The sequence below is a fragment of the Cetorhinus maximus genome, chromosome 3 (genome assembly GCF_964194155.1).
Source record: "Cetorhinus maximus chromosome 3, sCetMax3.hap1.1, whole genome shotgun sequence".
Taxonomy (NCBI): Eukaryota; Metazoa; Chordata; class Chondrichthyes; order Lamniformes; family Cetorhinidae; genus Cetorhinus; species Cetorhinus maximus.
Genome location: NC_135881.1, coordinates 20,664,894 through 20,689,455, shown reverse-complemented (window position 1 = coordinate 20,689,455; position 24,562 = coordinate 20,664,894). Strand labels below are relative to the sequence as shown.

General features: G+C 42.0%; 1 protein-coding gene across 2 annotated transcripts in view; it reads right to left on the bottom strand.

Annotated features, from left to right (window-relative positions):
* The window catches only part of actr3b (actin related protein 3B), a 92,588-nt gene extending 77,489 nt beyond the window's left edge, over positions 1-15,099 (bottom strand). For both annotated transcript variants that reach the window (XM_078537040.1, XM_078537043.1), the window contains exons 1-2: positions 14,974-15,099; positions 1,614-1,669 (exon numbers count right to left, since the gene is read on the bottom strand). In XM_078537040.1, the coding sequence (XP_078393166.1) occupies positions 1,614-1,669; positions 14,974-15,017 (100 nt within the window). In that variant the 5' untranslated portion in view covers positions 15,018-15,099. The remainder of the gene's footprint in view (positions 1-1,613; positions 1,670-14,973) is intronic.
* Between the last annotated feature and the right edge of the window lie 9,463 nt (positions 15,100-24,562).

Genomic DNA, 24,562 nt, shown 5'->3' with positions numbered 1-24,562 from the left:
ATGCTAATGAAACCATAGATGAGGTCTTAGCATATGGGGTGTGAAGGAAATTTACATTTTTAGATAAGTGAAGGAGTTGTTTGGGTTTCAAAGGGATGGTAGGATATTTACAACTAACAAGGTAAACGGGGAAAGGTTATTAGCTATATTTTTCCAAAAAGATACTGACCAAATTGGCAACATGAAAGATTTTTATATTATGGGAAAAGTAAATTTCCAAAGACATATAGAACAATGGAATTTACAGATTAAAGAGAGAGAAACATATATAAAGAGGAATGAAAGGCTATGTTGGGGGCCATATAAGAATTAAAAGGAGTGTGTAAAACAGCCTTGGGGGAACCTCCAGCCATGTTTGCAAAAGTCTACTGTGTCCAGTAACTAAAGTTGGAGAAAATCCTTTGGAATTCCACTGCCGAGTGGGTGCTATGGTAAACTATTTAAGTTTAAAATCTATTTTGGACTGTTGCCTTAAAGGGAGTGTATAGGGAGTCAGGTTAATTAGGAATTTCAAGATTTTTTGTAATATTAAGTAACTGGAATGTTATGTATGTGCTTGAAATCTTTTCTTTTGTTAATAAATGTTTTAATTTAGTTTTTAAGATCTCTAAAGGTGTTAGCGGACTCATTACTTCTGAATTCAGTACACAAATCTTCTCGTAATAAATACAAATTGCAAAACCATTATGATAGCATGGCCAAGTTTCCCTTGTGAATTTGATCTGCCTGGCACACATTACCTGCCACATCATTACAACAGTAATGTAAAAATGATGCAAAGCCAACTTGAAGCCCTTTTTACACTCTTCCAGAGATTCCACCCCCCCCACCCCGACCCTGGGAACTTGTATTGCTGCTATAAAAATGCAGTTTTAACATTTATTTTTTAAATTCCACAAAACGACTAGGAGCCTTTCAAGGTTGTGCAAGAAAGGTAAAAGTAGCCAATTTTCTCTCTTGCCTCCACCAATGCAGTTCTGAAGTGTGGCCTTGAGGAATGGACCAGTGTGCAGGAATGGCTCTTGGTCTTATTGTTACTGCTCTGCCTTTCTGAAAGTAGAGTGTCCGTCAGTCCATTCTCATGTGAATGGAGTGGAGATTGTGAACTGAACAGTATGGGATGGGAGTAGGGGAAAACAGCGGAAATAAAATTTGTCACCCTGCTACCATGGAACAGTATTCCAACATCCTGGGAATCATGCCACAGACATGATATATGTTTTCACAGTAAAGGAGTTCACTCAAAACTTTCTTACTAGTACAAAATCACAATTAGATTTAAAGAAGATAGCTTCTAGGGATTAGATAGAGACGGTGAGACCCAAGCAATTGCTAAATGGAAAGAGACCATAGTAAGTCAGGCTATCTCCAAGAGAACCTAATCCAAGTGGTAGCAACAGTCTAGCAGAGCGATCCTACAATACATCTGCTCCTCTGAAATAAAACATTAGAGCTCTGCAAACATTGTTACAGGTAAAATTTAACATTTCCCTACTGTACTTCTCCTTCGTCAATAAAATATTCTTATACCATTACAGTAGAATAAAAATTGTGCAAAACACATGTTAAATGGTAACATTGTGATAATTAACAAGGACATTTATAGTACTTACATGAAGGAATGATAAACTGTGGTTCTGTGTTACCTGCATAGCCAAGCTTTGTATATCTGAAGGGGAAAGGGAAAAAAATGTACTTCAGACTTTTCTTTAAAATATCGAACTCACAAATAGTCAATGGAATGTTTCACTTTGCTGCTCTGAAAGAAAACCCCAAAAAAGTGCCAGTAGACAAAAAAATCTGGAATTACAAGTCTGACCATAAAACCATTGCCAATTGTTGTAAAAACCCATCTGGTTCACTAATGTCCTTTAGGGAAGGAAATCTGCCGTCCTTGCCTGATCTGGCCTTCATGTGACTCCTGACCCACAGCAATGTGGTTGACTCTTAAAATGCCCTCTGAACAAGGGCAATTAGAGATGGGCAATAAATTCTGGCCTAGCCAGCGATGCCCACATCAAGACATAGCTTCGAAACAATTTTTTTTTAATTCATTCATGGGACGTGGGCTTCGCTGGCTGGGCCAGCATTTATTCCCCATACCTAGCTGCCCTTGAGAAGGTGGGGGTGAGCTGCCTTCTTGAACCACTGCAGTCCGTGGTGTAGGTACATCCACAGCGCTGTTAGGGAGTTCCAGGATTTTGACCCAGCGGCAGTGAAGGGAACGGCGATACATTTCCATGTCAGGATGGTGAATGACTTGGAGGGGAACTTCCAGGTGGTAGTATTCCCATCTATCTGCTGCCCTTGTCCTTCTAGGTGACAGTGGTTGTGGGTTTGGAAGGTGCTGTCGAAGGAGCCTTGGTGAATTCCTGCAGAGCATCTTGTGGATGGTACACACTGCTGCCACTGTGCGACAGTGGAGGAGGGAGTGAATGTTTGTGGATGTGGTGCCAATCAGGTGGGGTGTTTTGTCCTGGATGGTGTCAAGCTTCTTGAGTGTTATGGAAACTGCACTCATCCAGGCAAGTGAGACTTTTGCCTCATAGATGGTGGGCAGGCTTTGGGGAGTCAGGAGGTGGGTTACTCATCGCAGGACTCCTAGCCTCTGACCTGCTCTTGCAGCCACTGTATTTATATGGCTAGTACAGTTCAGTTTCTGGTCTGGTCCAGGATGTTGATAGTGGAGGATTCAGTGATGGTAATGCCATTTAAGGTCAAGGGGCGATGTTTAGATTCTCTCTTGTTGGAGATGGTCAATGTTACTTGCCACTTGTCAGGCCAAGCCTGGATATTTTCCAGGTCTTGCTGCATTTGGACATGGACTTCAGCAAATTGATAATGCAAACTTGCCCTGATCCTTAATTCTTTGAGCTTTAATACAGCATAATAGAATGAATACATTTTCTTTCATAACAAGACATTTGAGAGTTTCAAAACAAAAAGCACAGGCATTTACTTGTGACCATAACATGTAACATTCGTAAAGAGAAGGCAGAAAAACAAAAGGTGGAATTTTATGGCTCCCTACAGAAGCAGGCTGACAGGCGGAGGGAGCCTGAAATCGGGTGCAATGGCAGGGGTGCCATGCCCATCACATACCCACCTCAGCTGGAATTTTACACCCTTGGGCCATTTGAGACCTTTAAGGGCCAAGAGCCACTTAAGGAACTCCCTCCCACCACTGCTGGTATGTGCCCACTGGAGGCCACATCTTCTACAGTATTCCAAAGCACCCCTTGGTCCTCCAAACCCAAACCCTAGCCCCATCTTACCGGGACCCTCCATCCAGGCTCCAGCAAAACCTTGGACTTACCTGGGTCTCCGGATCAACGGTTCCTTGGCATTGGGAACTGTCTTCAATCAGTCTGGCTAATCACCCTCATTCGGGGGGAGGTCTCGCTTCTGAGAGCTGCCACCCAACCAAGTGGCCAGCAGTTCCCCAGTGCCAGCCTTGAATATATTCAATGACCCACCTCCGCTGTTCACTATGGAAGAGATTCCAAAGACTAACTACCCTCTGAGAGGAGGAATCCCTCCTCATTTCCGTCTTAAATGGGAGACCCCTTATTTTTAAATTGTGCACAAGTTCTAGATTACCCCACAAGGAAAAACATCCTCTCAACATCAACTCTGTCAAGCCCCATCAGAATCTTATATCTTTCTAAACTCTAATCAGTATTGGCCCAACCTACTTAACTATTCCTGATAAGGCACTCCTTCTTCCTAAGAATCAGCCTAGTGACCCTCCTCTGAACTTCTTTCAATGCAAATATATCCTTCCTTAAGAAACTAAAACTATACACAGTACTCTCGGTGAGGTCTCACCAGTGTCCTGTTCAGTGGTAACAAGGTCTTCCTACCTTTATTGCAAGGGGGATGGAGTAGAAAGGCCAACATTCTATTTACCTTCCTAATTACTTGCTGTACCTACAAGCTGACATTTTGTAATTGATGCACAAGGACACCCAAATCCCTCTGCTTTGCAGCATTCCGCATTTAAATAACATTCTGCTTTTCTATTCTTCCTGCCAAAGTGGACAGCCTCACATTTTTCCACATTATGTCCCATCTGCCAAAGAGAAAGACTGCAGAGTGCTGAGGTACAGAGGGATCTGGGTGTCCATGTGCAATGTTCCCTCTAATATTTTCCATCCATGCGCGGAATGAATTTTGTTACGTACAACAATATCAAAAGTGATGTGTGGACGTGCGCCACCAGTAGAAACTCAACAAAACTTATATACTTTTAAAAACGTACCATAGATGTGAAAGAATACCACCACCCCAGCCATTGACATAGTGACGTAGGTCACAAATTACATTATTTACTGAATTCAATTTTAAATTTATCATGGTGGCATTTCAGCTCACGATCTCTAGGTTTAGCACCATAACTACACTACCATGCATGAGAGAGATGCTTGTTAGTTTTATATTGTAGCTTGTATTTTACTCATTTGACAGATGAAGAGTTGAATTGGTAGCAATAGCTCAAGTCAAGGACCTTTTGTTTCAATTTGACAAGCTCAAAATAAAAAAAGCCAAGGAGGTTTGTCTTTTGACTTGACAGAAAACGTGGAAAACACTAATTTTACTTTTTCAACTTAGTGAGTGCTTTCCTTACTTAAAACTGCTGTGAATGGTGAGGAAAATAGTTCCCTAATTTCTTCACATCAACAAACACAATCAAAAGTGTTGCTGTGATTTTCGTTAGCGGTTGGTGCTTGTGAACTGGAGGGTGAAGGTCAGAGAGGCACAGCGTCCTTGTAAATTAAGTAGATTTTGAAGGGGGAACTGGGAAAGTGTGTGTTTTAGTGAAGAAAGAATGGAGTCCCAGGAGGGAGAATGACAGCTGAAGTAATTTTTTGGGGATGTAGTGGCATTGATTCCACTTAGATTTTAAATTTTTTTAAAAAGCTATGAATTGTGAAGTAATAAACCAGTTCAACATTTTAAAAGTAAACTGTCTTTCACAATGCATACAAAAATGAATTGGATTAGAAGTATTTGGAAGTAGGCACAGCTTAAAATGTCCCCGAAGATAACCTCACAAGAACCTTTGCGTTATTATTCAGAGATCTGGGCTAGAAAGCCAAAACTTTTCGCAAACACCCGAGAAACGCCCTTGCACTTTTAATGTGTCAAATATCTTTGAAATCATAGACTGGTTACAGCACAGGAGGCCATTCAACCCATCATGGCTGTGCTGGCCCTCTGAAGGGACAATTCACCTAGTGCCACTCCCCTGCCTTTTCCCCATAGCCCTACAAATTTTTCTGTTTCAGATAATGATTCATTTCCCTTTTGAAAGCTTCACTTGACAGGTAAATAGTTGAGGCACAGATCAGTCATGATATAATTGAATTATGAGGGCATTTTGGCTTGCATTCCCTTGAATTTAGAAGATTGTGGGGTGATTTAATTAAGGTGCTTAAAATGTGAGAATGGATGTTTTTTTTAAATATTTTTGGGGGCTATTGTGTTATTCTGTAAAGAAGGCTGTATTTGTGTGTGTGTGTGTGTGGTTCAATTAAGCTGGGCAAGAGATTAATAGGAGTCAGGTTGTCTGAGGGGTTTAAAACATGAAAAAGATAGAGGTGTTAGGTTGAGATACAAGTAAATAGGTTAGATCTAACATTTGCATTTTTAGGTCAGTTGAGAGTTTGAATATCAAAGGTAAAATGAAACATGTTTGCATCTTTCAGGAGTTCCATAGGTAAATAGTAATGGGGATAGTATATTTTATTGACAAGATAGAGACATAAAGGATTTTATATTTGGAAGGATTTGCGTTTCAAAGAGACGTGAGAACAATGGAACTGGAGATAAATGTGAGGAAAAAAAAGGGTATTTTAGAGTTACTGTGGCGAGCTTAGGATGGATATATCTGGAGCTCCAGGCTGGGAAAGGATGCCATTTGAGGGGTGGGGCCACCTAGATGCCATCCAGTAAAGCCAGAAAAGTCTTGGGCTGCAACAAGCAGTTTTATTCTGAAGTGGATTCTGCCACAGAGTGGAAGAGAATAGAGGTTATATGGTATGCCTTTATTGAAGCTACAGCAGTTTGCCTTGTGTAATATTACTGGATTTCATTTATAGTTAACATCTATAAGGGAGCATTGCCTTTACTTGTGGGTCTGACCAAACAGAGTGCCTTTTTGCGGAATGTTTTGTAAGACTAACCTTAATTGTGTAACTGTAATCTTGTGTGCTTAAGTTTTCTTTTATTCTTGTTAATAAAACTTTTACTTTTAACTTTTAAAATCCCAGAAGTGTTACTGGACTCTTACTGCTGAGATCAGTACATCGTCTTCTTGTTTTCAGAATACAAAAAGAAAGGTGTGGCCCTTAAGGCAAGTTTCCCTCTGGGATTTGTTTTGCACAGCAGTTAACACTGGCTGTGCTCATAACAAAACTAATAAAAGGATTCAATCGGGTACATAAGAGAAACTATTTCCTCTGGTGGAGGAGTAAAGAATGAGAGCACAATATAGAAATTAGAAATAAAAACCAGAAAATGCTGGAAATACTCAGAAGTCAGGCAGCATCTGTGGATAGAGAAAGAGAGAGTTAATGTTTCAGGTCAATGGCTCTTCATCAGATCTGTTCTGATGATAGGTCATTTACCTGAAATGTAAACTCTGCTATATTTTGCTTTAAAATTAAAGCTAGGTGTTTCACGAGTGAAGCCAGGAAGCACTTCTTCCACAAAACGAGCGCTCGGTGCTCACGTCTCAAAATGCAAGGTCAACTTAAATTTTCCAAAACTGATGGATTTCTGTTAGGCAAAGGAAGGGGAAATGGATTAGTGACAATAAATAGAGCTGAGGCACAGATCATTCATAAGTGAATGATAGAACAGGTGATTGGAATGGCCTATACTCCTGTTTCCAAAACTGAAAAACAAGCCTGAAAGATCATTTACACTGGTGGGCCAATACAGTGGGCAACAAGAGGGCACAATCTGAAAATTTGTGCCAGAAGCATTAAAAAGGGAGAGGTTCAAAAGGTAATTTCTTCCCTCTCCAAACCAGCATCTTACAATCTGGTGACACCTACCACCTACAAGGACAAGGCAGCAGATGCATGGGAACACCACCACCTGCAAGTTCCCCTCAAAGTCACACACCACCCCAACTTGGAAATATATCGCTGTTCATCACCATCACTGGACCAAAATCTTGGAACTCCCTCCTCAACAGCACTGTGGGTGTACCTACACCACGTGGACCATAGCGTTTCAAGAAGGCAGCTCACCAACACTTACTCAAGGGCGACTAGGATGGGCAATAAATGCTGACCTAGGCAGCAATGCTCACATCCCATGAATGAGTAAAAAACTTCCATTAAGAGTTATTATAATTTGGTAGACATTATACAGCTGCTATTTGAAGCAAGTCAATCAGAATATTTAAGTGATAATTTGATAAACTCTTAAAATAAACATATTAAATAATGTGTCGAAAGGGCAAGGAAAATCCTATATTCAAAAGGCGATGTAAAACAAATGGTACTATAGGCCAGTTAGCGTAACATCTGTGGTAGGTGTGATGTTGAAATCTTTACTCAAAGACGCAATAGAAAAACTTGATTTGGACTCAGGAATTAGAATTAGTACAAGAACATTGGTAAACAATTCCAAATTAGAGGGAAGGTTGCAGCAAAACATAAGACATTAACAAGCTTGTAAAATAAGCATGTAAATGGCAAATGAAGTGCAGTGTAGTTAAGTGCGTTTTCTGTTCTCCATATTACCAAACAAAAAGGTCTCAAGGAGCATTGGAGAAAGTACAAAAAATACTTAAGGTTGATTCCAGAACTGAGATGTAACAACTGCCAGGAAAGACAAGCTAGGGTTCTCATAGTGCCCTTTAAAATTATGAAAGGGGTTAGCTGGGCAGACGTAGAGCTGCTGTCACTTGTGGGAGGTGGAGTTGATGAAAGACTCAGGGTCAGAAATATAGGATAGTTACTAAAGCATTTAAGAAAGAACTCAGGATATACTTCGTTACTCAGTGATGACAATGTGGACCTTGTTCTCACATGGAGTGGTTGAGGTAAATAGGTGCATTTAAGGGGAAGTTAGAGAAGTACATGAGGGAGAAAGAAATAGATGGAATTGAGGACAGATTGTAGATGGCTCATAGAGCTTAAATACCAGCACAGACCTGTTGGGCCAAATGGACTGTTCTGTGCTGTACATTCTATGTAATATAATTGGATTAGAATAGAAAGCTGATGGGGTGCACGCAAAGGCACAATGAGCAAAGTGGTTGCAGCAAAATTCCCATAAAGGACATGGAAGCCTCTGCTTTGCATCCTTATTTAAGATGCTGTGCCGTCTGTAGCAACGTTAATTCACCACCAGTTTTTACTTCACTGATTCGGAATGGTATCATAAGTCATTTGATTTGAACAAATCTTTATTGAAATCATAATTACACAAAAAACTTAGAACTCCTAGTTAAATACTTTAGGGTTTTAAATTATTCAGTGATTGAAGGGGAATTCTTATTGTTCATTTCTTGCATGGCAATAAAAATAAGTGACACTACGTGCATACATAGCTGCATGAGGTTGAGCAGTGTTACAGGGACATTGAGTCCAGTTTCCTTGATTGTGCAGTTTGTTTATGCAGGGTAGGAAACCCAGCTGGGAAAAAAACACTGCTTACCTCAAATTTTGTCAACAGCACAAATTATTCCTTTGAAGACTTCTCTTTTAAATTATGCATTCTTTGGGATATGGGTGTCACTGGCATTTATTGCCAAGCACAGGTTGCGCCTGAGAAGGTGGTGATGGGCATTCCTCCTGATCCACCACAGTTCATGTGGTGAATTTACTCCCAAGTGCGTTCAGTTAGGAAATTCCAGGATTTGGGTCCAGTGACAATAGAGAAACAGGGACATCTGCCCAAGTTTGAATGGTATGCAACCTGGAGGTGACAGTATTCCCATTCACCTGCCCCCGTCTTTTAGGTTGTGAAGGTGCACGTTTAGGGGGTCTGATGACTTGCTGCAGTGCATTTCACAGATAGTACACACCACATTCAGTGTGGAACGAGTGGATGTTTAAACTGATCGATGGGGTGAACATCATTTTGGTCTGCTCTGTCCCAGATAGTGTCGTGCTTCAGATATTGTTGTAACTACACTCATCCAAGTGAAGAGTCTTCCATCACACTCCTAACTTATGCCTTGTAGAATGTGAAGAGGCTTTAGGAAGTCAGGAGATTTTTAAAAATTCTTTAATGGGATGTGGATGTCACTTTGTTGCCCATCCCTAATTGCCCTTGAACTGAGTGGCTTGCTTGGGCCATTTCAGAGGACAGTTAAAAGCCAACCACATTGCTTTGGATCTAGAGTCACATGTAGGCCAGACCAGGTAAGGATGGCAGATTTCCTGCCCTAAAGGACATTAGTGAACCAGATGGGTTTTTACAACAATCAATGGGAGTTTCATGGTCACCATGATGGGGACCAGCTTTCAATTCCAGGTTGTATTAATTGAATTTAAATTCCACCAGCTGGTGGTGATGCTACCACTATGCCACCATGTCCAATGGCACTTCCAGCTGAATGTCTTCACCCTTGCCTTTTGCTGGGCTCCACTGTTATTGAAGAGGGGATGTTCATGAAGACTCCCTGCCATTAGTTGCTTCATTGTCCACAATGACCAGACACAGCAGGGTGACAGAGTTTTAACTGTTGGTTGTGGGATGCTCAGCTCGGTCTATAGCATCCAGCTGCTATTGTTTAGCATGCATGTAGTCCTGCATTGCATCTTCACCAGGTTGGCACCTCATTTTTTGATATGCCTGAGGCCATCCTGACATGCTCTTCCACAACTTTCATTGAACCAAGGATAGTTATCTGCCTTAATGATGGTGGTGGTGGTGAGGTATATGCCAGGCCATAAGTATACAGGTTGTGATGGAATACAATTCTGCTACTCTGGTGGCCCACAGCACCTCTTGAACGTAGTTGTGAACTGCTGAGTCTGTTATTAATAGCTCTTTGTTCAATTCCACATCAAATATATTTATCAGCCAGCAACTATTATGTTGTATTTTTATTTTTCTTCCATTCACAGATCATTATTGCACAGAAGGAAGCCATTCAGCCCATCATGCTGGCCAGCACATTGCATTGGCAACCCAATATTTATACTACTGCACCAATCATAAAAATTAAGAGGATTAGGACATTTGGCCCCTTGAGCCGGCTCCGCCATTCAGTAAGATCATGGCTGATCTGACTGTGGCCTCAACTCCACCTACATGTCTGCCCACCATAACCCTTGACTCCCTTGTCAATCAAAAATCTATGCAACTCAGCCTTGAATATATTAATGACCCAGCCTCTGAGGAAGAGAATTCCACAGACTAATGACTCTGAGGTGAAAAAAATTCTCATCTCCATTTTAAATGGGAGACCCCTAATTTTTAAACTGTGGTCCCTAGTTCTAGACTCCCTCACTAGGGGAAAACATCCTCCTAGCATCCAACCTGGCAAGCTCACCTCTCATTCCTCTAAACTCCAATGGGTATAGGCCTAATCTCTCCCCATAGCCCTACATTTTTCTCTGCTTCAAAATGTTTATCCAACTATCCCATAATAGTTGCAATACGCAAGTTAAACATACAAGAAATTTGAACTACCAGCCTAATAGTATTAATTTCTTTTAATAAAGATAGATATTTTCATCTGACTTTTGTACTTAGTGCTGCTTCTTGCTCTCAGAATAGCTTCAGCCCTCTGTCCCAAGAACTAGGAGGCAGCACAGTGAATAAGCATCATCGCAAAGTACCACATTAAATCCTGAGCTCTTGATTTTATCACACTGCTCTCTCAACAAAGAGCTCATAAAATTCAAAAGGAAGATGATGTAACCCAAGCATTTGGATCACTTTGATTAGCCTCAGGTGAAGACTAGGGCATAGACCATCCAAGCAAAAAGCAAAATTTTGGAAATTATATAATGTCTCAAAATGCTGAAAACACTCAGCAGGTCTGGCAGCGTCTATGCAATGAGAAACATAGGGTAAACGTTTCAGGTCAACGGCCTTTGGCTAGCTCAGACTTGGGTCACTGTCCATAGTTTGCCCAAATGCCTTTAAAGCTTCTGTCAGTGCATGGTGCAGAAAGCAAACAAAGACAAATGTACTCCCAGAACTAAAAGCACACACAAAACACTGCTCCTTACAGAAGTGGCTAACTCCCGAATGAACAACCTTCTAAACAAATCTATAATACAGTTTTGGTTTGGACTGTTCCGATTGGTCACTTTGCGCTCTATGTCTGTTGGCGAATTTATTTGGTGGGCGGTGCAGCTTTTGTTTCAAATGAAGTGGCAAATTTGTACACAACAAAACCAAGAGCCATTAAAATATTGACTTGTTTTTTTAAAAAGCCATAAAAGGAAATCATGAGTAGCAAATTATTTACCTTTCTTCAGGTGACATCGACAATGTCATTATCAGACCTTATTCAAAAGTTATATAGCTTATTTTACCAATTCAAAAAAAATCACACAAATTGAATTACCAGATAATTAAAACATGTCAGCAAACAACAACAAACGACACTGATTTAACAGGCGGCGACCACAACAGTTCAGTTTGTACATAAAAGCTACAAACACCACTCTGTTCCAAAAGCAACCTGCTAAAAATGTCAAAACAAGTTAATGAGGACTTTGGAGATGGTTTACAGAAATTAAAGCAACAATGTAGGGCAGCAGAGTAAAAAAAACAGCTCTGATGTAAATAAATGTTAAGATCTTTTAATAATATTGGTCAAAAACATCCATATTAAATATAAATAATGCTGTGTATTGTACAATTAAAGGCAATAAAGTTCATAGAATTATTAAATTTTAATAACCAAACATAAACTCAAATAAAAAAAACACTTGCATTTATATAGCACCTTTCACAAACACTGGACCTGCCAAAGAACTTCACAGCCAATGAAGTACTTCCGATGTGTAGTCACTGTAGTAATGCAGGAAACACAGCAGCCAATTTGCACACAGCAAACTCCCACAAACAGCAAAGCGATAGTGGCCAGATAAGCTGTTTTTGCAGTGTTGATTGAGGGATAAATATTAGCCAGGACACTGGGTATAACTCCCCTGATCTCCTTCGAAATAGTGCAATGGTATCTTTTATGTCCACCCAAGAGAAAAAACAGGGCCTCAGTTTAACATCTCAGCCAAAAAATGGCAATTGTGGCAATGCAACACTCCCTCAGAATGTCAGTATTGATTTTTATGCTCAAGAATCAAGGCGACCATAATTTTTTTGCTATTCCTGCATGGGACGTGGGCGCCGCTGGCTAATCCAGCATTTTTATTGTCCACCCCCTAATTGCCCTCGAGAAGGTAGTGGTGAGCCGCCTTCTTGAATCGCTGCAGTCCATGTGGTGTAGGTACACCCACAGTGCTGTTAGGGAGGGAGTTCCAGGATAATGCTGGGTATAATACAAAAATTGAATGTTATAAAGCTACTGCAAAACATTGATAGCCAAAAATTTAAAAATAACACAAGATACAAAAGACATCATAAATAAGGTTATAAATGCATTATTACAATGGTTAATATTGACAAATGCAACCAGCTGAGTTGCTTTAGTTTTACTGCAGTTTTTTTTTAAGCAGGAAAAACCACAAACCACAACTAGACTATTGCATCCAATTCTAGGCACTACACTTTGGGAAGGATGCGAGGGTCCTTTTTTTTTAATTCATTAAAGGGATGTGGATGTCCAGCATTTATTGCCCATCCTAGTTGCCCTTGAGAAGGAGGTGGTGAGCTGCCTTCTTGAACCACTGCAGTCTCTGTTGTGTAGGTACACCCACAGGGCTGTTAGGAAGGGAGTTCCAGGATTTTGACCCAGCGACAGTGAGGGAACAGCGAAATATTTCCAAGACAGGGGCGTGAGTAGCTTGGTGGGGAACTTCCAGGTGGTGGTGTTCCCATGTATCTGCTGCCCTTGACCTTCTAGATAGTAGTGGTCATGGGTTTAGAAGGTTCTGTCTAAGAAGCCTTGATAAGTTCCTGCAGTGTATCTTGTAGGTGGTACACACTGCTGCCACCGTTCGTCGGTGATGGAGAGAGTGAATGCTTGTGAAAGGGGTTCCAATCAAATGGGCTGCTTTGCCCTGGATGGTGGAGCTGCACTCATCCAAGCAAGTGCACAGTATTCCATCACTCTCTTGACTTGTGCCTTGTAGATGGTGGACATGCTTTGGAGAACCAGGAGATGAGTTACTCACCGCAGGATTCCTAGGCTCTGTCCTGCTATTGTAGCCACAGTATTTATATGGCCAGCCCAGTTCAGTTTCTGGTCAATGGTAACCTCCAGGATGTTGAGAGTGGGGGATTCAGTGATGGTAATATCATTGAATGTCATGGGGCGATCGGCAGATTCTCTCTTGTTTGAGATGGTCATTGCCTGGCACTTGTGTGGCACGAATGTTATTTGTCACTTGTCAGCCCAAGCCTGGATATTGTCCACGTCTTGATGCATTTGGACATGGGCTGCTTCAGTATCTGGGGAGTTGCAAATGGTGCTGAACATTGCGCAATCATCAGCGAACATCCCCACTTCTGACCTTATGATGGAAGGAAGGTCATTAATGAAGCAGCTGAAGATGGTTGGGCCGAGGACACCAGCCTGAGGAACTCCTGCAGTGATGTCCTGGAGCTGAGATGATTGACCTCCAACAACCACAATCATCTTCCTTTGTGCTAGGTATGACTCCAACCAGTGAAAACTTTCCCCTGATTCCCATTGACTCTAGTTTTGCTAGGGCTCCTTGATGTCAAGGGCAGTCACTCTCACCTCACCTCTGGAGTTCAGCTCTTTAGTCCATGACTGAACCAAGGCTGTGGTGTGGTCAGAAGCTGAGTGACCCTGGCGGAACCCAAAACTGAGCTTCAGTGCGCAGGCTATTGCTAAGCAAGTGCCGCTTGGTGACCCTTTCCAATACTTTACTGTTGATCGAAAGCAGTCTGATGGCATTAGCCAGTTTGGATTTTCCTGCTTTTTGTGTACAGGACATACCTGGGCAATTTTCCACAATGCTGGGTAGATGCCAGTGTTGTAGCTGTACTGGAATAGCTTGGCCAAGGGCATGGCAAGTTCTGGAACACAAGTCTTCAGTAGTATTGCCCGAATATTGTCAGGGCCCATAACCTTTGCAGTATCCAGTGCCTTCAGCCATTTATTGATATCACATGGAGTGAATCAAATTGGCTGACGACTTGATAGGGTGCAGAGGAGACTTACCAGAAAGGTTCCAGGGATGAGGGATTTTAGCTACAAGGTTGGGTTAAGGAAAGTGAGGGAAGATTTGATTGAGGTGTATAAGATAGTGACAGGTTTAAATAAAGTAGACAAGAAAAGCTGTTCCCATTAGCTGATGGTACAAGGGCTAGGGGACACATAATTTAAGGTTTTGAGCAAGAGATTGGTGCGGGGTGCGGGGGAGGTGGGATGAGAGGAAGAACCTTTTTTTGAGCATAGTGTGATAATGACCAGGGATATGCTGCCCAAGTGTGGGAGAGGGGACCATGAATGATTTCAAAAGGAAATTGGATGGGCTTCAAGGGAAGAAACCGGTCAGGCTACCAGGATCAGACTGATTGGATTGCCCTACAGGGAGCTGGCATAGGCTAACTTGATTGGCTAACACATGCAACAACAGCTCCAAGTGTTCCTGCTAGGCACAGAAGCCAGTGTACAATTTCCCCTTTCCCCTCACCACCCACCCACGACAACCACATGTCCTCCCCACCCCAGGCCTGGCCCCGCCCACGCCCTGCACCACCTAGCCACGCCCCCTTCGCTCGCCGGCCACGCCCCCCAAACCGCTGGCGCCGCCCGTCACCAGGGCATCCGCTGTGATTGACAGCGAGGCCGACCCGCAAGGCGCCGGCAGATTCTGCCCTGGACACCAGACTCACCCCGTCCCGCAGTCAATGACACAAGGAGGCAAATGGCCGGCCATGTTTGTCAGCTCAGTTGAATCAGCCGAGGGAAGTTTGGCGAGCGCCGAACAGCGATGTGTTTTGAGGCTGCCTTTCAAAGCATGGGGGGGGGGGGGCCGCCGTCGTCGTCGCCGCCACCACCAACCGCCGCGTCTCCGCAGTAACCATGAGGAGAGCACTTCCGGGGTCACGGCCGCCCGAGGGCGCTGCTTCCCCGGATCTCCCGCTATTGGGGTCCCACATGTCAATCCCCTCAACATGGGATCTTCCCAACGGGGAGGAGAGCTCAGGGACAGGCCCAACGACTCCACCCTGAGAGGGAAAGCGGCTGACTGTTGGGGGGATGGGTTCCCCCAGATCCCACCCAAATCTGATATCGGCAAAAGATGTCTTATGCTAGAGTAGGAAGGTGGGCATCAATGGAGGGATAGACCAATCCTGTGGCACAGTTCTGGTCAATGAGAATTAATTTTACAATGATAAATCGAGGCTTCCATTTCAGAAGGGACAGGACAGACTTTGGTGGTTGCCACCCCCCAAAACCGGCATGATGGGCCGAATGGCCCTCCTCCTGTGCTGGAACCATTCTCTGATTCTATAATAAAAACTGGTTGGAAAGCTGAGACTTGGTCAACGCAAATGCAGAGCGGTGGAGGCGTAATGTGGTCCTGTGTTGGGATTTGTTAAAATAAAGACTTGTATTGATGTAACACCTTTCTTTTCATGACCACAGGACATCCCAAAGGGCTTGGCAGCCAGCACTTTTGAAGTGTACAAAACGTGATAGCCAATTTGTGCATAGAAGACTCCCACAAACAGCATTGTGATAATGGCGAGAGAACCTGTTTTTGCTGTTGATTGAGGGATAGGTATTGGTCAGGACACTGGAGATAACTCCCCTCTCTTTGAAATAGAGCTGTGGGATCTTTTACATGCAGCTGAGAAAGAGCACAGGGAACTATGTTTATTATCTCAGTGCAGCTCCCCCCAATACTGCACAGGAAAGTCAGCCTTGATTTTTGTGCTCAAGTCTCTGGACAAGGACTTGAACCCACAACCTGCTGACTCAGAGGAAAAAGTTACCAACCGAGCCATGACTGACATTTGTTTTGGCCAAGAAAAGTATCTGGATAATGCAACAGGAGATGTTAATATTGCAATCCTGTCACAATGAAGTGCATGCTCTAGTAAGCCTGAGGATCTGTTACTAACTGGGTAAAGGTTAGGGCATTATTCTTAAGTATATATAAGAACTGGTTTTCACCTGTGTGGGGGAAGGGAAAGGGGAACCTGTGCCTGTGTTCTCTGGATTTTGTAAATAAACCTATGTTAAGGAAAAAAGGCCTCAGTCTTTCTTTACTCAGTGTATGAGCAGTGAATTATAACAGATGTAGTGCAGCACCACAAAGTGACAAGCAGGTGGTTCAAGCACCCAACTACTTGCTTTTGAAACTTAACTACATTGTTGTGAAAACATGTAGAATAGGTGACTTTCCACCCATGAAGCCAGAATTGGCAAAGGAACACTGGAGTAGGCCATTCAGCCCCTCAAGCTTGTTGTGCCATTCAATTAAGTCAAAGCTGATCTAACTCCATCTATCTACCCTTGTTCTGTAACCCTTAATATCATTGCCTAACAAACATTGATCAATCTTAGTTGTGAAATTTTCAAATGACCTCCAGTCTCAACAGCTTTTTTGAAAAAAAAGAAAAGAAAAACTTGCGTTTTCATAGCCTTCAAAAAGTGCTTTACAGCAAATGAAGTACTTTTTAAGTGTAGTCATGATCATATTGAATGGCAAGGCTTGAAGAGCCAAATGACCTACTCCTACTTTCTATGTTGCAAACACAGCAGCTCCCACAAATAGCAATGTGATGATGACCAGGTAACTGGTTATTTGTGGTGTTGGTTGAAGGAAGATTATTGGTCAGGACAGCAGGGATAACTCTCATGCTCCCCTTTAGAATACCACACCATGGGTTATATCCACCTGAGAGGGCAGAAGGGCCTCAGTTTAACATCACATTTGATGGACAGTACCTCTGAGGATATAGCTGTCACTCAGTACTACACTGAAGTTTTATGCTTCCATCCTAAAGTGGGACTTGAACCAGGAACTTAGTGATTTAGAATCAAGCATGCTGCCCACTAAGCCACAGCTGACCCTGGTGGAAAGAGGTCCAGATTTTCACTACTCTTTGTGTCAAGAAGTCCTTCCTGATTTCATCCTTGAATGGCCTAGCTCTAATTTTAATGTTGTGACCCCTTGTTCTGGACTCCTCCACCAGAGGAAATAGTTTCTCTCTATCTACCCTCCCAACTCTAATGTTAAACACTGCAAATAAATCAACCGTTACTCTTCTATACTCAAGGTCTGTGAACTGAGCCCATCTTTCCACTACAATTGGGGCATGAATTGGTAAGACCAAAAAAAACAAGGCAGTTCACCTAGAAAAAAAAAAGAACGGTCTGCTCCTTCACTTGTAGAAAGTTAATACTTAATATATTGTTAGATGGTGTTGCTCATTAAGCACTGTGTAATTTCAGTAGTAATTTCCATCAATTAAAGATCTGTTCTCATAAAATCAAACAACTGAAAAGCTGATTGTTATGTTCTTGTCAAGGTGGTTAATAATGAACTTGTGTACTGTTCTGTAGCTGGAAATTATGTTATGCCAAGATCGTAAACCAAAATTTTACCGAACAACCCCCAAATGAAGAAATTACCGAATAAGATTTCACTTTTTCTAATAACTTACCATGAATCAGAATCAACATACGTTAAGTATAAATGCACAGGTAAATTGTGGTCAATAGGAACTATAAATAACATGTAGAATAGCAAATACAATAAAAGAAAAATCTCATGTACTTTCCTAGGCAATCCAGTAAGACCCTAATTTCAGTCACAAAGTTCTTCCAAGCTTGGATCTTCCTCGAACAGAATTCCAGACCCTTTCCTTCAAGGACATAGCCAATTCTTTTCCAGTAGCAGCTTCCATACACACATATTTAACATTAGCCTTTTATACTACATCTCCCTCAAAGTCTCTGACTCAAAAAATAAAATTTACATTTTCTGACATGTTCCCTCTGCCCCCACCAAAGTCTCTGCCTAGTTCACAGAGATAGGTGTTGTAGTAGTTTCACCAAACTCCCCGAAATTGTCCGCTTCTTTCTCAGAGGTAGCATAGAATTCAGGTTCTCCGTGTTCTCTCTTGAACTCTGTAGAGTAACATGTGAATCTTCAGACTACAGGTTCTCTGTTCAGGGAGTCCTTTTGATTATATGGGTAGCTAATCAATTCTATTGCTGTTCTCTCCTTGTTGATATGAGTGCGTTCGTGCAATCTCCTTTACAATGGCACAATTCCTTCCAGAACGATCTCAACTTTCAGCTCCCTTAGGTCATGGGAAGCATGGATCCACCAGAACTGCCTTTAGCTTCACATGCTATGGTCGATTCTGGGCAGAAACAGCAGCGCAGTCCTAAACGTGTTTTCCAACTGCTCAAGAATCCAACTCTCTGACTCAGCTTGCTGACTGCCTTCTCGCTCCAGCTCATTGTGTCTGCCACATGGTTTCCATAATTCAATTTCCTGTCAGTACTGCTTCCAGGTCAAGGATCATAGGTCACATGGACCAGCATTTCTGATTATCCAAAAGTTATAATTGACTCCTTTACAAGTGATACAAACACTTAGAAGTCTTTTTCAAATGTTTTTACAAACAATTGCAGACTTCCCAGTCAAATTTTCCTTGCTGTTACTGCTTTCGTGTTAAAGGCTGTCATACAAGTCATACCTAACATCAGAGGTTCTGAAACCATTATTTGAGGCAGACCTATGGGTAGAATTTGGAGTACCTCTGTTTCCAACAAAATACTACCCTGTTTCTTCTGGCTAGCCATTGGCTGGTTGGCGTAGCGGCAGATTTACCACCACCTGCCCAATGTCAATGAGGCATATCTACGCTACCCCAGGAACTAACACATTCCGCCTTTATAAGGCCTCAACTGGTCCTCTTGCCAGCTGACAGCTAGCATGAGCACTACTGATAACCTTTACGAAAGCCCTGGACCTTTATTAGGAAAAGGAAATCGATCCACCATTACGGACAATCAGTTTCCATTGCTCAGTTGGCAATAAACCAGCCTCTTCTCAGTTGCCATTGAGATGTTTGCCCCAAAAGTTGCACACTCCAGAGCTGGGCTTAATAAACTTTCCACCATTTACAACTAGTTCAGTGACACCGTAGCAGGTCGAGAAGGGATAAGGGATCAGATTGCACATGATAAGGGCAAGTGTTTTGTTCATGAAATGTCACACACAGTAAGAGTCGTTTTTCAAAATCACAAGTTGCTGTGATTTTAGTAGGAGGATCAGAAAATTATATTGATAAATGAGCACCTCTCCCAATTTTTAATAAAGGCAGAAAATGCTATTACACATATATAGCTACACATCAGCCACAGGGGATCTGCAGATTTGCTATTACAATTCCAGTGTGAAGGCTTTCAAAGGTCTTGATCAGGGTGACCACTTTTCATCTCACAAGCTGTACGGGGTTCCTTAGTAATTCTAAAAATAAACAAGCCATTAAAGATTCAAGTTCATTGGTATATAATCACTGCCATGGAGACAAAAATGTGATTGGCTGACTCTGTGGATGTGGCATCACATTGTGTGAGAGATAGTTTTTTTTAAATTAATTATCTGGGATGTAGGCATCGTTGCTAGGCCAGCATTCATTGCCCATTCCTCTGTTATTGTTGTTTTTGGTCTTGGATTTGGTAGTCTAGGTCCTGGAATTACAGATAATGCTACAGGCAATGCTGTTAGCAAACTCTGTCTTTTATTGAACATTATGTTAGCTATTTACACGGGAGACACAAGGCTCTACATAGAACTGTCACTCACTATGCCCTTATCATATGATCTTACGTCACTGATGATGTGTATATATATATATTTTAAAAATACATATTTAACATTAACCTTTTATACTACATCCCCCCCCCACAAAGTCTCTGACTCAAAAAATAAAATTTACATTTTCTCACATGTCCCCTCTGCCCCCACCGAAGTCTCTGCCAAGTTCACAGAGATAAGTGTTGTAGTAGTTTCACCAAACTTCCTCAGCTTGTCCACATCTTTCTCAGAGGTAGCATATAATTCAGGTTCTCCGTGTTCTCTCTTTAACTCTGTAGAGTAACATCTGAATCTTCAGACTATAGGTTCTCTGTTCAGGGAGCCCTCTTGATCTATTGTTGTTCTCTCCTTGTTGATATGAGTGCACTTCTATTTCTTCTCACTATCCCTTTCTCAGCCTCAACAGGTAAGATCTTGGACTTTGTGTCTTTTCCAGTACTTGGCCTTCTCTATTCTGGTCTCTAATCCAGACTGGTTCACCTGGTTAGAGTCCTGGCAACTCATGCACTCTCTAATGACGATTGTAATTCTTTGTCTGATTTGCACAATACTCATCCTCCTTCTCCCTTATTCTCTCAATGTCAGTGGTTTTTAGACACGGCATGAGAGCATGTGGAAGAACAGGAAGTTGAGTCCGTAGTCTTCTTTGCATCAGTAGTCCTGATGGAGCTAACCCATTCTGAAGTGGCGTGGAATGGTAGCTCAACAGTGCTAAATTGATGTTATTCTTTTTCGACAAAGCTTTGACCATTCTCACTGCCCTCTCAGCCTCACCATTTGCCTTGTGGGTACCTGGTTGAACTAGTTGCATGGACAAATCCAGAGTCTTCCATAAAGTCCTTGAAGCTTTCATTTGTAAACTGTGACCCATTGACTCGAATGACAAGGTCTGGAATGCCAAGTGTGGCAAAAATTTATTTTGGTGAACTGACGACTGCTTCTGAGATTGTTCCATGGAGACGTGTAACCTCAACCCATGTGGAGTAATAGTCAACAACTCTAAGGAATGTCTTCCACTTGAGCTCAAAAAGGTCCATTCCGAGGGTCTGGGTGGAAATGATGACACTGTCAGCAGTTCTTTTTGTTCTTGGTGATGGATTGCACAAGTGATGCAACTCAAAATCATTCCCTCTAGTGATTTTGAGGTTCCTGGCCACCAAACTGAATTTCGCATCCCAGCGTGGCACTTTTTTAATGTCTAGGTGTCCCTGGTGTATTCTTTGAAGGATCTCGAGTCTGAGGATTTTTGGCAAGACCAACCTCTCATCACAGATTAATAAATGGTCCACAATACGGAGCTAACTGCGTTGCACAAAGTACTGTTTTAGGATGAGCTTGTTAGGACATATTCTGGACATCTATTTTTGCAACATTCTCTAATTCTAGCACATTCTTCATCCGTTTTCTATGCTTGCCATATTTCATTCAGCTTCTGTGAGGTTGCTGGTAGGAATTTCATAGTTAGTGACCTGTATGACTACCTCATCCACAAGACTTTTGTCCTTCTGTTCAGGCTTCCCAACAGGAATGTGTGATGATCCATCTGGTGTTATTTACTGCTTACCTTGTACATATTTCTCTGGTTCTTTTCCTGTTGTTCCAGAGAAACCTTCTGTCCAGTTTATTCAAGGTTTTCCAATTCGTCTCCTTGAAAGATGGGTTGCAGATCCGTGCAAGCTTTTCAACTTAACAGTGAACATTCTCGATTATGAATCATGTACAAAGTTTCTGTGATTTCACTTCCTTTGAGCTGGAGTTTAGCAGTCAAATGACCCTTGACTTTAAGCTGATTGCCTTCTGGACCGTGAAGTCTCATGGTCGATAGCTGGAGTGTGTCTGGCTTTAATCACTTTTCTGAGTCTGATAGAATTGAAATTCCTGTTCCAGTGTCTAACTTGAATTTTGTTTTATGTCCGTAATATCTGCAATCCAATAGTTTCAATTTGCTCCTGTAATTTCTCCCAAGGATGGTACTTCTGGTTCTTTTTATTCTTCAACTTCTTCAATGTCCTCTATCACTGGAATGGCACATGATCTTGGCTGTTTCTCCTTTAATTGTTTTGTTGAGACCTATTTGCTGCAGTAAACAGATTTAAAATGGCCTTCTTTCTTGCAGGAATGGCACTCCATGTTTTTGGAAGGGCAACCTTCACCCTGGTGCAGCCTTTTCCTGCCATAGGGAAAACAATAAATAATGGCGGCTACTGCACTCTCTTTTCTTTTTCTCTGTTTTGGGTTAGGGGTGCTGCAATTTTTACGTGCTATAAACTGGATTGTGTCAGCCAGTTCTCTCCACAAGATTTCTTTTTCGCCTTGATGAAACATTTTGTTTTTGCTCTCTCTCTCTCTCTGTCTGCCTCATTATTTGCACAGATAGCGTCAAGTTTTCCCACGACAGCAAAATATCCGATAGTGACCCTTCTAAGACTCCAACAACAATGTGATCCCTAATTAATTCGACTTTCAGGACCCCGATTCATAATTTTCTGTTAATCGATACAACTCATTAACAGAGGATTCCATGCTCTCTCCCGATCTTTACTGTTAAATTTTGCTCTGTCTATAATGTTTTTCCGAAGACTGAAATAAGTACCAAAAGCTTTGATAACTTCTTCATGTGTTGCTGTCTCTTTGTTTATGCCCAGTTTTTTTTTATTTATTCTTTTCAAGGGATGTGAGCATTGCTGGGAAGACCAGCATTTGTTGCCCAATCTTAATTTCCCTTGAACTGAGTGGTTTGCTAGGCTATTTCGGAGTTTAGTTTAGAGTCAACTACATTTGGCTTGCACCACAATCAACATCTGCTGTGGTCATAACATTTCTTTCATCATGTTTAATCACTGTCACCATCTGTTATTGTTGCTTTTGATAGCCGCGGTCCTGGACCTACAGACAATGCTGGAGGCAATGCCGTTAGCAAACTCTATCTTTTATTGAGCTTTATTCTCACTAGTTACATGGTAGACTCAGCACGAGAATCCACATAAAATGACCTGTTATCATGTGATCTTACATCACTGTCCTTTAAGCACGCCTTCAAGTTTAGTCAGTGGACACACCTCGGCAATGTGGGTCATTTTTTGGACTAACCAACAGCTGCAGCCTAGATGGTCTTGGAATCCCCACTAATGTTGGGTAGCTGCACAAAGGCCTTGGCAAGTTAGTTTAAAAGGGCCCACTGTCACTGTGGGAGATCAAAGCTGGGGAACGAGCAGTGGGGTCAACGATGGGAGAGTGGCTTCTAGTTGATGTTTTCCCCTGACAATCCTTCTGCCCTTGAGAAGGTGGTACTGAGCCTTCATCTCAATCTGCTGCCTTCTATATAGTGAAGGCACTCCCAGTGTGCTGATAGGTAGGAAGTTCCAGAGTTTTGACCCAATGAAAAAAAGAAAGCAAGACTTACAATTTATATAGCACTTTTCATGACCACCGGACATCACAATATGTTTTACAGCCAACTAAGTACTTTTGAAGTGTAGTCACTGCAGCAATGTAGTGACTATGAAGAAACAATGATATATTCCCAAGCTGGGACAATGTGGGGCTTGAGAGGAGCTTGAAGAGATTGTATTTCCATGCACCTGCGGCCCTTGTCCTTGTACATGGTAAAGGAGTGAAGAGTTCTTCAGAGAGAGAGAAAGAGAGACAAATAGAGGCAAGATAAAAGATTGCTATTCCTCCTTTTAATTTGACTTTTTTTAAATGATCCAAATAAGTTGAGTTTCAAAAGCAAATAAAGCCTCTCAGAGAAACTGGTATGAGGGAGAGGGAAGAAAGGATAAGGGGGAGGGTAAGGCAGGGAAACCCCACACTTCCACATCCAGCCTTATGGAAAGCAAGTGGCAATGAGAGGGAGTGATTGAAGGGTGAAAAGCAGAATGAAGTGGAATTAAGGATACAGGAGTTGAGCAGGTCATCCTAAGGAGAAGGTAGCAATACAGATCAGTGGAGTAAACAAAAGAAAGAGTTTGCATTTATATTGAACCTTTTCTAATCTCAGGACAACACAAAGTACTTCACCGTCAATGAAGCAGAATTGAAGTTTAATCACCATTGTAACATAGCAAAAGCAATTGGATTGATAGGTAGCAAGAAAAGGAAATGGTTCTGTGGAGGTGAAGGGATAGAGAAGTTGACACAAAGCACAAGTGATGGCGGGAGGGTTTGGAAAGGGAAATGCTGGGAGCTGAAAGCCACATGTTCAAATCAATACCACTAGAAAATACAGCCATCAGCAGCTCCTTACCCCACCACAGCATGCCACCCACCATCTTCAATCCAAAAGGAGAAGAGAGGCAGAAGAGGGAAGAGAAAGGAGCAAAAAGGAAGGTTAGGCAGAGAAGCAGAACAGAAGAAAGAGAAATAACAGTGACACAAAGAGAGAAAGATCAGGTAGAGGCCATATTCTCTGACCATGGTGTCATGAAAGTATAATAATTCTCATAATATTATGATGATTTATTGTAAAAGTAGGTTAATAGTGGGGTTTGGATAGTTTTCTGTCTAAGGGTAAGTCAACCAGGTTGGCAGATAAGTTGCAATTGAGGTTACCTGTAGGGGCAAAGAAAGCAGACATAGTCGAAGTGATACCGCAGCATTTAAAGTTGGAAGTGATACCTGACATTAGTGAGTCA